This window comes from Dermacentor variabilis, chromosome 11, assembly GCF_050947875.1.
Source record: "Dermacentor variabilis isolate Ectoservices chromosome 11, ASM5094787v1, whole genome shotgun sequence".
In the NCBI taxonomy this organism is placed as follows: Eukaryota; Metazoa; Arthropoda; class Arachnida; order Ixodida; family Ixodidae; genus Dermacentor; species Dermacentor variabilis.
In genome coordinates, this window is record NC_134578.1 from 5,564,099 (window position 1) to 5,578,773 (window position 14,675).

Sequence of the window (14,675 nt, forward strand, 5' to 3'; positions counted from 1 at the left end):
TGGTATAATTAATGTTCAAGATAAACCACTTGTCACTGAAAAAATTCGATTTTTTTGGTCAGTAAAAGCTTTATATCTGCAACACGAAATGACTAGAATGATGAGCAAAATTTTAAATTTGTATTCAATTAGAATTCCACTTAGCTGATAGGAAATTTTGTGAGTGAGTCCTGCAATCGTAGACTCTCATTTAATCGCTCAGGGCGATGTTTTATGACTGAGTTGTGAGAGGCTGTGGTTTTTAATATTTCTTTTTATTAAAGGAAATGAAATTCTTGGATTTTACATACCAAAACCACCATATATGATTATTAGGCATAGCGTAATGGAGGGCTGCGGATTCATTTTGACCACCTATGTTTGATTAATGTGTACCTAAATTATACATGATTGTTTTTACATTTCGCTTCCATTGAAATGCGGCTGCTACAGCTGGGATCGAATTAGCGACCTCGAGCTTTGCAGCGCAACACCATAGCCACTGGGTTACCGCTTCGGGTGGTGATATAGCAGATACATTAAATATTAAATGTTTGTTGTCTTCCCAGTGCTGTTGTTTATAGAACTAAAACTAGAAAAAATACAGACAGCAATTAGAGAGTGCCGTACTACATGCGAGATGCAGTCAGTGCACGAGAAAATGTGTGAAAATGAAGCTTTTCTATAGCCGGAGTTTAGCAGACAACAAAGATGGGCCCCCAAACTGATGTCACCAGAGTGCCGTTTGCAGCGCATGGGGCCAATAGGCAGGTCAGTAATACAAACGATGCAATTCCTTCCACAACAAACAAAGATAGCGGAATTGCACGTGCTCTCACGTCGTCAAGCGCTGAGTAGTGCCACCTGCAATATAGTCAAACTTTGTTATAATGAAGTTGCATTCAGCATTCAACACAAGAACGCCTTTGTTACACCTGACATTTATTATAAACATACATTCGTTACATGCCGATATCAGTGAGAAAGTTTTGTTTTTTTACTTCATTATATGCAATCCTTCGTTATTAGGGGTGTGCAAATATCTGTAACCTTTGAATAGCATATCAGAGTGTCCTATTCGATTTGGTCTTCGAATCACATAGTCAATATTCGGAAATGCAAATATTTTTTAATACTTTTCGTATGCTTCAAAATGTCAACTGCACCCAAATAAACATCAGATTAGAGGAAAAGCAGTATGGTAAATTTTTACCCCAGTGGCACAGTATAGACATGTCGCTTAGGTAGCCATACTTTACAGGTTATGCAGCTATCATCCACACTCTCTGAAGAGTCCTGTGCATGTGAAGAAACTACTCTTTGCTCTTAATACTCTATTTGTTCCTTTAATAAAAAACCCTTTATAATATAGTACGTCCTAGCATAAATTCCAGAATAGTTACTGATGCTTGTATACGTTCAAGAATGTCGTCATTTGCATCATCTGTGCAATCTGATTAAACAAGACTTTTTTGTTATAGAATTGGCAACAACATTTAAGACATTTTGAGGGTTGGAGTCATAAGTTTACAACACTTATTATCTGGTGAAAAATGATTGCCAACAAAAAGTAAAACAATGTGTGTAAAACACTATTTGGTCCTTGCTTAGCACCGACATTGATGTGCAAACAAGTAGTGGTGATGAGAGTGATCACTTTAGCATTGCTGCCTTTGCAGGCTGTGGACACACTCCAAAATGCTGGAAACGGCCACAGGATGGCGCTCAAGTTCCTGAAGTATGCCCAGTCCAGTCAGTGTATGAGCATGAGCGATTCTTCTGTTAGCTACGCCTCAGCCTCTCTACGCCTCGAGTGATACTGAATGCCAAAGCATTTCTTTTTAATGATTTTCTTTGTGCATATGCTTGTACTCGCGAACTTGTTTTTGTTGCTCTCCAGTAGATGTCATTTCTTTCATTGAATGATGCATTTTTGATGTGTGAACTCATGATGTGTAATGAGCACAGTGCGTGTAACTTTGTTGACTTTTTTATATCTGAGCAATTGTAACATTTGTGTAGAAGAGCTGTAGGAAGTGATTTGAATATATGTCACATCCAGCTCACTACAGTGAAACCTTTCTTGAATGAACGCTTTCCTTACATGAGTTGTTTTATCACACTTGAAAACAACTGTGAGGAAAATATGTAATAGCCATTTTCATTGCTGATGATGGTAATGATGTGACTGTTGACAGGCAGTGATTGTCAGTGCCTCACTGGTTCAGTGGCTTGAAATTAAAAAAAATTTCAATTAACTTATGAGAGTGACTGAACATTAGCCATGCTGAACCACCTCATGTGACCTAACCTGTGATACTGTTTCTGACTCCAGCTGTCATTTTTTGCTTGGAAATTTTTGTGCACTGAACCTATTTTGTGCTGATTTAATTTAGAATAGGTTTGCTGTTGATTAAAGCCTAGCTTTCAACTCATGCACTTGGAGCGTCATCGAAGTGGCAACTTTAGAGCTACTTGGACGACTGTAGTAAGTCGGTCAAGATGATACTGCACACCTCATGTAACATTCAGTCTGTTGAATGTGTGGCTGTAACTGCGTTTTCAATCTCTTAATGTTCATTCAAGCAAAGTTTTGCTGCACACTTGCATTTTCAAACACGAGATGGGACATGCTGAAAGCTGCAAGCTTGATCTTTTGTGGTTTGCTTACAACCACAACTGTAGGCTGAAGGTTAGTTTGTTTAACTGGTAGGTTAGTATAAGAATGAGTCTATGTGTAACTTATCAAAAGTGTGCTCGTACAGCCATGAGTTTTGCTGCGGACAAAAGCGATCACTGTTGTCATTGTAAGATATGCAAGCAAAGGCTTGTGGTCACCAGTGTGAAAACAAGAAGCTAATGATTATGTAGAATCGCCTGCTGTAGTGGCTTGGTGTCTATGGCATTCAGCTATGGAGTGCAAGATTGCAGGCTTATTTACCAGCTGCATTCCTATGGGGGCAGAATGCAAAAATGCTTGTGCAGTGAGGTTTATTTGGTGGTAATTGGCAGTCAAAGCCTTGGTGGTCAAAATTAATCTGGAACTCTCCACTATGGCAGCCCTGCAGCATGTGTGTAGCTCTGGGATGTAGCACCCTATCAGTTATTACTGTATTATTAGAGTTCACATTCGAACCAGAACAGACAAGCTTGCGTTGTTTCCACTATCAAGTGATAGCCATTAAATAGTCCAATCTTTATATTTACAGTTGTGACCAAGTTATAGAACAGACAAAATAAATACAGAATTTTTCTTGCTGTTAGCAGCATGTAACGAATGTATGCTTACAACAAACATTGGATATAATGCATAGTCAAACCTCGTTATAACAAACCCGCTTCGATGCCAAGTGCCTTTGTTATAAATGCAATATTCATTGTAACCATGTATTCTTTACATGCTGGTGTTGGTGAGAAACATTTTTAATTTACTTATATCTTGTAATTTGTTATATCCATGTTCATTATATCGAGGTTTGTCTGTTATTTTCATGTTGTTTATTTTTTTAGGAAGGTGCTATTAGACATTTTTAGCAGAAATATGTTTTGTTCTCTCTGCTCACATGCATGCTCAACTGCACAGGAGCAGCAGCGGCGAAAATTATTTTATCTGAGCACTTCGAGAGTATAGTAAGCATGCGATCTAGTGCAGCAATTGCTCCAGGGAACACAAATGTGACGTCGAGAAGGCAAGATCTGCCACTCACTCAAAAACAGGAATGACCATTTACTAATAATTTCACACCTAAGTAAATTGTTAACTTTGCTATGTGAAGTCTGTGTATTCTTTCATCGTGTCAAAGCTTGGCTTTTAGAGCATTTTCATGTCTTCGATCGAAAGGATCGCAGCAGTTAACAGTAGTGAAGTTGTAACAAACGGCAAATTATGTTACATCTAAATATTTTCTTCAGTCAATACGTACATATTTGTGTATGTGACTTAATTTCGCCAGCTTTGTCCAGTAGCGCAAAGAAGAAAGCACTGGGTAAACTTAATCCTCTGCTTGCTTAACATGGCACTCCATTGGGCAGAGTATTGCTGCTCAAGACCTCTTTACTGAAGGCACTTCCTTGTTTGATGATATGTTTGGCATGCTACATTCTGTCTGCAATATGAATTAATACTTATTCCTATTATTCCTTGTAACCAATATTAATTAACTAGTGCAGGGGTTTTGAGCCAGTGATTCATGGCTGTTTATGAAAAAGTGGTACATAAGTGACTGTACAATAAATCAAGACATTATTTCTCTGTTTATGTGGACTCTCTAGAAAAGCATAAAGAATTATTGTCCAATTTTGACTTTCTCTCAGCGGAATCGGAGGTAGCTTGGAGTAATGTCTAAATTTGGACACATTTATTGACAGTACATTATAATTCACAAGTTCATAGAGTGGCTTGTTGGGCTGGCAGATACATAGTTATACTAGCAGAATGCCAGCAAACTTCATGTTTGCTGGCATTCCTGTGGTAAAATTCATGAGTCAAAAGAATGTGAAAGGAAATGCAGCTTTTGCTCGATTTACACGATTTTGCACGTACCAACTAGCCCAGCAACATGTTCTTAAGAACACATGCTATTTGAGTCTATTTCTATTCTCTCCACTTCAGCTAGATTAAAGATGTACCAACTTGTTCGACTTGTTTTTTCTTTCATGAAATGTGGGTCCAAATGCTCCAAATTTTCAAGAAAATATTGTCAAGTGCTAGAGTGCTCTGACAGTTTACTGTAATACTTGTTTCAACCAGCAAGTTTTGCTTTTAAAGTGGTGAATGCTTGATGACGTCACTGCACACATGTTCGCTCAGTGCACGTGATCTCTGTGGCTGCTGCATGGGAACACAGCCAGAATAAACGCATGCAGCACTCTTGTTTATTTATATTTATGAGCAACGTGATCATAGTGTTGTCGCTGAACACCGTCAGCACTTCATGTCATGATGTGATGATAATGTCGATGATGACAGGCCTGGCATTTTGAGACCAACTTGGATATCAAATTAAGGTATTTCTAAGTGTCTCCCATCATTTGTACTTTCTGAAGTGTCGCTTTATGTTGAGAAGCATGCAGTACAGTTTCTGAAACTTCAAAAATATGTGTCAGTACTCCTTTATGTGATCGGCATAGTAAAGCAACTCGCATGTTCTATCTCTCAACTCATTTCTTTTTTTTGAAGAAGCCTATAGTTTGGGGGCAGCTTAGCTTGTTGGACCTAAACATCAGTTTTATGATTAAACTATGCTTGCATTTCTGTTTTCCGTGTGTGTGTGCTTGCGTTGTCCATTCACGCACACCAGTGGAGTTGTCCACTCAGGTTGTGTGACACAAAGAATGTGGGTTAATAAAGGAATGATGCAGAACTTTCGACCAGTTTTGCAGGCTGATAAATTCTCATTGTGCACTGTGTGAGTGACAAGCACCTTACAAAGTAACTGCAGTTAATTTCAAAGCTTGAACTGAAAGGAACACTGCAGAGAAATGCGAAATCATTCTGGTATTGTAGATTGCTCTCTCAGTACTCTCTGTACCTTCTCAGTGGGAGTGTATTGCCTCTAAAGCAGCACAGCAAATGGTGGCAGTGTTGCCTAATGCACAGCCATTGTTGTTGAATGCGTGGTTAAGAGGAAGCTTTAGCTCGGGCCCAACTCCGACGCGGCCTATTCAAACACATGTAAAACGCAAAAACGTTTTTATGAGGTAACCCCTGGACCGATTTTGATGAAATTTGTTGCATTTGAAAGAGAAAGTTAAATTCTAGTGACTGTTGGAAGCGGAATTTCGATTTAGGGCTTCAATTTTCTTAAAACGATTTTCAAATATTTGACCGTTTGAAAAAAATAGAAGCACGAAGTTTACAAATTCATAGCTCTGCATCAAAAACTGATATCGCGGTTCTGTAAACGGCATCCATTAGACCATTCAAAGCGGACAAATTCAGTATGTCATTTTACATCTTACGTGAATGTGTTACGTTGGTTACAATGGTATTGCAAAAGTTGTATTTCCCTATGATTAAATTTTTTTTATATTTATGTGTAACATATCAATTTTGTCCGCTTTAGATGTACTATTAGATGCAATTCACAGAATTGTATTATCATTTTTAGTGGTTGAGTTACGGAGTTGTAAACTTGATAGTTTCGTTTTTTGAAAATGTTCGATTTTTGCCAATTTTTAACAAAAAATTGACGACCTAACTCAAAAATTCGAAACCAACAGTCACCAGATTTTAAGTTTGTCTTTTAAATGCAACAAACCTCGTCAAATTTGGTGCAGTGGTTGCCGAGAAAAACGAATTCTCCTTTTACATGTATTTAGATAGGAGCACTCGAGCTAAAGCTTCCTCTTAATGTTGACCAACATTACACCTATGATGGCCCTGTTTGATGTGATGCAAATGTTAGTGGTAGAGAACATGAATATTGAAGTTCACAGTGAAAAAAAGGATTGCTTGGTAATGGGGGGCCAGTGAGTTCCGATAGTTGTCGAATGTCTAGCCAGTGTGTCCCAACAATAGGCTTACACTGGCACTATTTCTTGTGCTGCTAAAGTTCGCAAAGAACATGAAGGTCAGAGATATTTTTTCATTAGTTTGTCATCCTTGACATCGCAATGGCTGCATAGATTTCATGCTAGTAACTTATTTTGTGGTTCTGCAGTAAAATCTCCCAGTAAGCTTGCCTTATTGAAGTTTTCGGTGACCTTGGAAAGCACAGTATGTAATCCCTTAAATAAGCAGTCAAATAGCACTGACCTAATCTGCTTAAATTGGTGGGGTCACACGGAGCTTGTGAAGAGATTTCAAGGTGGTGTTGCCTTGAGATCTGTGTCATTTTATTTCTTTTATTTATTTATGTTTTTATGCTTACCTGCATTTTGAGCAAGACTGGCTTATTCATAGTTCCTAAAGTGCGGTCTAATCAGTCCCAATTAGCTTATCATTTTTTTTTGTGTGTGTCCCTTAAACAACATAGCGTGGGGATATGAAATGGACAGAGGTCTGCAGGAAGTTGGAGGCTTGAAATTGTCAATAGTAGTCAAACAAGGAACATATCTTGAGCCACCGTTTCAACAAGGGGACTTGTTTTCATCAGGTGTCAAGGTGCCTGACGAAAACAAGTCCCCTTGTTGAAATGTTGGCTTGACGGACATCTCTCTTTTGACCACTATTGATCACTTGAGCAAGAGGAGAGAAAATAGTTTAGAAAGATAGTTAAAATTCACTGGTACAACTTCTGTTTGTAGTATTTGACTTAAGGGAATCGAACAGTAGCTGTAGCCTGAGGTTCTTTTCCCGCGTTGCTTTTTTCTGCATTTCATTGAACATGCTTCTTTTAGTACGTATGAAAAACATACACACACACACACATACATACATACATACATACATACATACATAAATACATACATACATACATACATACATACATACGTATGTATGTACATACGTATGTATGTACGTACATACGTACATACAAGATAGGGTTTTCGGCAGAATTTATTTTGTTGGTACATTGTTTTAGCTTCCTGCCATCTGCTATCTTTCAAGTTAGCTCAGTGTACCGATTGTACATATGTTTAAGTCATCATTAATTAAAACCAGAACAAATCTTTCGACTGCAAAGCTTGTAAACTTGGCTTTTGAATAGCCCTTTGTAGCAGGGATGATAGCTTTTATTCAGGGTGTAAGAAGAGTTGTACAATTGAAATCTGTTCAATGTTTAACAGAAAGCATTGAACTAGTTTTGTTGAACACTATAAAAGTGTTAAACTGCTGCAATATACATGGAGTACTTTGAATGATGCATTGTCATTCTGTGTCTGTAATGAAAGAAAAATGCCAAATTGTGCTACAATAAAATGACACACTGCGTAATTTTTCTATGGTCATTTTAGTGTTTCATATTATACATTTCAGTTTACGAGCTAAACTGGTAGCTTATCTTGTAATCCAATGCTGCCACAGGTTGCAGAAAATTGAATCTTGTGAGTGGCTGGGGAATATGAAGAAAAAATAGCCTGTTATGTGTACTAACTTTTCCTGCTGTTTTTTTTTAGCTGAGAGTTACTGTAGAGTGGTTTTCCTAACCCTGTAATATGCAGAGTTTCAGGTAAAAAAAAATTAGAACAGCTTGCTCACCTTTATTGCTGACCAAGGACTTGCACAAAAAACAATGATAGGTTATTTGAGTTTATTAATAATATAGTAATTAATTAGTAATTGGTTTGTTGAGCTATCCAATGCTAAAATATCACTCCTGCCTATCAAAAACACAACTATGTACTTAGTGTTAAGTTTTACGTGCTTAAAACACTGTTTTGAAGCATCAAATGTGACATAATGTGACAGTCTGCGGTGTTAGTTGTTGCAACATATTGTAAACATATGAGTGGTTTAACGGCAGGGGGGAAGAAAGACTTGACAGGTTGTGTTTTTAGCAAGTTAAGCAGACTGGCAAGGGAGATCACAGAAGCTGGCCAGATTTTCATACACTCGGCCACATGTGTTAGTGTTCCCTCATTAGCATTCACAGATAAAGAAATAGGCTTTCTGAACTGTTAGATTTACGGTCTTTAACTACACATGTTGCCAATGGTTATGATCAGTAGCTTTGTTTGCTCTGTATGACTGCACATTGTGATGTGTTTGACTGCACATGTGCTTTCGTGAACAACATTTCGATAAAAATCAGTTGTATGTGAGCGTCTGTCCTGTCAAGTCTTTCTTCACTCCTGCCGTTAGTCCGCTCATACATTTGCGATTGACATACTATATATGATACATTGCACATTACAGGGTTAAAGGAAAATTGACAAGAAATTTCTTGGTTGTCATCTTTTGTGCATGTGTGTTAAATGAAGACGCAAAACCTGTAAATCTAAGGAAAAGAATACTGGCAAAGATTAGCACACACTAAATAATGTGATATTAGCATTCTTGTTTCAGTCTGAATGTTTAGAAGGCAGATGAATGATATATTTTCTCACTTCATTCCTGTGATTGCTGCAGCTGCCACATGAGTGGAGCGAGAAAAAGCGCACTCAGCATTTTTAAGGCAAAAGCCTTAACTGGCGCATACCCCCGGTACCTTAAAGAAAAAAAAAGTTTCATCCGGTCCAATGGTACAAAAACTATCATCATCAGCAACGCCTCATACCCCCTCCCCCCCTATCCTAGCAAACATGCAATGGCTCATCCCTCTCGTTATGCAGAGGCTACAACACTTGGCAAAGTGAAGCTTACAGTCCATACATTCATTGAAATCACAATGCAACATACAGAAATGTGGCGTCTAGTTGAGTGGTTGAAAAAGAAAGCATTCTGACGTCAATGGCTCATACCCCCGTAAGCAAGCAAAAAATTCAGTGGCTCATACCTCCTAAGGCTGAGGCCACAGGCACTCAGTAAAGTGAAGCGAACAGCGCATACATTCATTGAAATCACCCATACAACACACAGAACAGCATATGCTTCAATCCCCTGCTGAGAGGATGCAATGCAAGGTCGAGAAACATTGTTGGCACGAGTCTGACCCTGCTATACAAGCATGTGAAGCCACAGCTAACCATCGAAAACGAACCGAAGAAGCCGAATTGCGAAAGCAGCAAACCGATAATGTGAGACGGCACATTACCAAGTGTGCAGCAGGCTTTCGCATTCACGTGTTGCAGGAGTGTAACATGATGCTGAATTTTTTTTTCTAATGAGAATTAGGCTTGTGTCTATACATGATCAGATTCTTTTTCTGTCATGACATCATGATAATGTTGATGACGCCAGGTTTCTCATTTCGAAATGTAATATAAAAATACTATCTTATCATTGTTTCTCACCCTCCGTGCTTGTAAAGTGAAGGCAATATTTTTATGTACAAGAAGTGTGCAGTGGAGCTCCTACAACTTCGAAATGATGTTTCAGTGCTCCTTTAGGAGTTTGTGCAAAAGGTGAAAAGCAAGGAGTTTCATGCACAAATTACTAAAGGGAACTCTGGCGCTAGTGTCTATGGGAGCTGAAATGGGGGCAGTTAAGCTAGCATGGGAATCGTGGGAAGTATATGTATTTGCTTAAATTTCATCCTTCTGGCTTCAAACAGCTTCGTGACTTTGTAAACTTGTCATTTTCAACAATGTAATGCATAACAAACAGTTAAATAAACATTATTGAAGTCGTCGAACTGCAGGATTCAAACACAGCCTCTGGCACAGAAGCCCGATATTGATACCATTACACCACGGAGGCATGCATTGACAGGTGACATAAAATGCCCTTATGAATTTCTTGTGGGCATACCAGGGCAGTGAGACACTTGGCACGTTTCGATGTGGCCACCTCAACAAGCTGAACCATTGCAATTAGTAGCAATTGTGCATGTTGTTAGCATCTTTTGCACTTTGAAAAATATAGACTGCTCTGAAATTTACGACAATGAAAGCATATAAAGCATAATAAACGAAGCCACAAGAAGTTTGAATCCGCAAGCACGAAGATCATACAAATGTGTTCTGGATTTGCGTCCTTTTTCTTGCTAACTTGACAGGTTGAATTAGAGGTAGATCTTTGTTCTTATTGTTGTATAGCCTCTTCACTTTTCAAACCTATTTTTTTAATGCCCCTCCTGCTTGGGCCAATGAATTGGCCTGCAATATGGTTAAATAAATAAATATATCCATGAACTTTCTATAGTTCCCACGGTGGCTGAACGATTGCGACGCCAGAGTTCCCTCTAGTAATTATTTTAGGGAACTCTGTAGCAAAAAGAAGTTGCTGCAGAAATTATTCAAGCATGTGACTCTTCGTGTTGCAGTTATTTTAGAGTGCAGCTCTTGGGTGCCTGTTGAGTGTCGCCGTCCCTTGGCGTAAACGCGCAAATCCGCTAGTGCCACTGCTCGCGCATTCGTCGTCTTCTTCCACAGCTGTCTCCAATGCCGCTCATTATGCAAGCATTCCCATACTGCCTCTCCCTCTACGAAGGCACTCATGGCACTGGCCCACTGCCGCTCGGTGCAGTGATTTCGGTCTCGAATTCTTTGCCTCAATATATGTGAAATGTGCCTCAATATATGCAGATATATGCAACTATGCCTCAGTATATGTGAGCTGCGCTCAAATTTCGCATTAGGTAGTAGCATAATTGTCTGACATATCTTAATGTCTACCTATAGTTTACCTGTTGTACTGAGATGGTTTGATGGCAGGCAGCTTAAAGAAGGTCAGTTGCAGGGTGGTCACACATAGTTATGGTGCTTGCATGGTATGCAAGGTTTCATTACATGTACTGAATAATTCAGTGGTGGTTTTCTGCCTAATGTGCAAAAAAACGCTAGCTGAGAGCATTTCACTTGTTAAAAAAATAGAATAAATTATGCTTTTGTCTTTGCTCTCTTTCAGGATTTGTTTTTCTCTCTATATCCAAGGAGCTAGTAGCATAGGCAGGGAGAACAGCTGCCAGTTTGTAGTTCGACCCTCTTTCCAAAGAAAATGCTGATTATACTGCTGCAACCATTGACACACCAAAACTTATTTGTATAAAAGGCCCATCAGTTGTGATTTAAGCAACAGCTTGCATGAACAACATATAGCACCCTGCTTTTAATTGACATAATTCTCAGAAGCTAAGTTCCCCGAACTGTTCATCTCAGAATTTGCCATGAAGGCAGTGCCTTGTGTAAGCAAAATTCAGGTGAATAGCATAACTGTGACTTTAAATGGTCGTCTGTCTTACCATGATGATATGTTTCAGATGATGGGAACATTTTCTTTAAAACACTATTTGTAACTATGTCTCTTTAGCTGCGCAACAGCCATTAGACGACGCCAACCCAACTGAAGCAACTAGTTCTAAGGCAGTGCCTTGTGTAAGCAAAATTCAGGTGAATAGCATAACTGTGACTTTAAATGGTCGTCTGTCTTACCATGATGATATGTTTCAGATGATGGGAACATTTTCTTTAAAACACTATTTGTAACTATGTCTCTTTAGCTGCGCAACAGCCATTAGACGACGCCAACCCAACTGAAGCAGCTAGTTCTCTGTCAACTGGAACGATCATTGGCTGTACGTGCCAGGTTTGTCCATGTCGCTTTTAGTGTGCTGCAACCGCGCTATTTACTCAAAAACACAAGTGCCTGAAAGCAGTTCCGAAATGAAATAACATTTGACAAGCTCCAACCTTTCCTCTCTCGAGCGCGCATTTGCAGCTGAGCTGCTCTCTCGCTCATTCCCAGCTCCCACTGGCTTCTAGACCGCCTAATCTTTTCTAAGCTCTCCCAGCCCTTCTCTACCTTTACCACATGACCCGCTTCCTACAGTTCACATACATACACTTTGACACTCCTAATACTAACGCATGAAACGAATGACTTAAAAACTTCGGTACATGGTTGGTATCTAGTCTGTGCCTTGAGCACAGCAGCCCGGTGGTGAATCCGCTCAGCCACCTATGCAGAAAGGGATTCTCGGTGTTAGCATGTACCGGCTCGGTGGCTCCTCACCGGTGTAATCTTGTAGGCCACGCAAAAAGGAGACTTTGTGCGCACACCGCTAGATGGCACAGCATGTACAGAGGTTTTCCTTTTTTCTTTTTTTTCCCTGGCTAGGGCGTGCGATTGACATGCCTGCCCGTTGCAAAGGGTGAAGCCACATTGAGTCATCATCAGCACGAGAGAGAGGAGCCCGGCTGCAGTACGCTGGTGCCTTTGCGGGGCTGAAACCACGCAATGTAATGCCCGACTTCACATGTAATATGTAACGTGACTTAAGATGTGATGTGTAACAGATAAATTTTGCACAACCTCTTACAAATCTGCACAACTGTATACACGTTTTATGATTTACAAACATTAACAATTTTCAATACCAATTTAATGTGTCCTCGCCACTTCTACATGAATAACATGAATGTTGCACCTATCACCATTTTTACTACATACGAGAGTTTCATATGACATTAAAATACTGTTTACCAATCCTCTCAATAATGAATCTCCCACCACCAAGTTATGTGCGCTTCCCCGACCGAGTCTTGCGTGCTGATGGCATCAGACAATATCTCCAAAGGATTAGTTATGCCAGGTTTTTTTTTGTGTGTGTGATGTGCTTGAACCGCAAAGCAGGAACAAGATTTAAGATGATTGTGGCGAATGGTGCTTGCCATTATTGCGTCGCGCGCAGACTGCAGTGCAAGGCTAGATGTTTTTGTATATTGTCAAAAATTCATGACCACTGCGCTAGAACCATGGAACAAACAGTTTTAGAGGATCTGCACGCCAAAGAGAATGTATAAAATTTTTTGAGTGGCAGTCCAAGCCGCCGCCTGTGGGAGTGAGGGAAGCCATATTGTTAGAGTCAAAAGAGTGCGCTGTTCCAGCATAGGCGGCCGTGCTTTCTGTGTTTACGGTTCCTCGAATAATAATAATAATAATAATAATAATAATAATAATAATAATAATAATAATAATAATAATAATAATAAAGCCTTTAGAAAGTATATCAGTCCACACTTACATGTCACTGCTGTCCATTAAAAATACATTCCGGCGTCAATTTATTGCCGTAGGCTTTGAGAAAAGCTTCCGGTGGGACGCTTCGCCAGTCCCACTTCATTGCTTGGTTAAATTATGAACGGTCTCCATACAAACTAAAAGCTTGTGTGATGTGAGTGTGTAATAAAGATTCATCACTGTTCACCCACCAACTTACGTGAAAGATTTGATAAGCGCTGTTGTGAGGCTCGCCAATTGAGTGCACGGTATTCGAAGGCGCGCGGTGCATAACCGCGCAATCCGCATAAATATTTGACGTGTTAAATTGGGTCGCGGGCATTTCTGAAGTGATGTTTGTCAAATAGCCTTGGTCGATGTATGCACAACGACGCCGTTCTCGCCGACAGAGTTAAGTACGTCAGCACTCGCCCTTTCACTTTATTTTGCTATGGCACTTCGAAGTACGATGAATAAATGTCTGCAGGCATACGTGTTTTTGCGTTGTTTCGGGTTTTGGTAGTAATGATTGCTGTCGGTGTAGTAATTTCTATAGTAAGCAATTTTTTAACAGCGGAGCTGTTTAAGCTTTTAGTTCCGCCGTGGAGCGTTACCAGAAAACTCAGCCCAGCTGTGCGCCGCCTCGCGTTGCCTAGCAACCACCTGCGAGAGCGCCGAGGCAGGTAACCTCCTCGCACCCCACGCGCAAAGGGTGGAGTCGTAACGCCACAGGCGATAAAAACTCGGAACAGGCGGCGCGGCGACACACCTTCGCTTCCTCTACTCCTTGCGTACTCGCTGCTGCCATGCGAAGAACGAAGAAAGTCCGGACGCCCGAAGAAGAAGCGGTTTACCAGCAAGAGCGCCGTACTGCCAAGCGAGAAGCGATGCGTCGCCGCCGAGCTGATCCGGAGCACCGCGCCGAGGCTGCGGCTGAGAAGAGGCGACGCTGAGTCGAGGATCCCGAGTTTCATTCCAGGGAACGCGAGAGTCGGCGCCTGAACGCTCGACGTCGCCGAGAAAGCGATCCCGGCCTGCGACTGCTCGAAAACTTCCAGCGTCAAGCCCACCGAGACAACAACTTAGCAAAACCTATACAAACAACTTATCCAAGCCTACCATAACGTCGCAAAACCTACAAACAACTTAGGTAAGCCACGTAAAAACTAGGTGATCACAAGCTCCGCTGTTGACTCCAGCCTTGTACCACTAG

General features: G+C 40.3%; 2 protein-coding genes across 2 annotated transcripts in view; one reads left to right on the forward strand and one right to left on the reverse strand.

The window, feature by feature from the left end:
- The window catches only part of LOC142564008 (protein MEMO1), a 36,067-nt gene extending 30,827 nt beyond the window's left edge, over positions 1 to 5,240 (forward strand). Inside the window, exon 9 of the mRNA XM_075674811.1 lies at positions 1,659 to 5,240. Within this exon, the coding sequence (XP_075530926.1) occupies positions 1,659 to 1,796 (138 nt within the window). The 3' untranslated portion in view covers positions 1,797 to 5,240. The remainder of the gene's footprint in view (positions 1 to 1,658) is intronic.
- The window catches only part of LOC142564157 (uncharacterized), a 263,799-nt gene that overhangs the window by 122,068 nt on the left and 127,056 nt on the right, over positions 1 to 14,675 (reverse strand). The gene's annotated exons all lie outside the window — the stretch shown is intronic.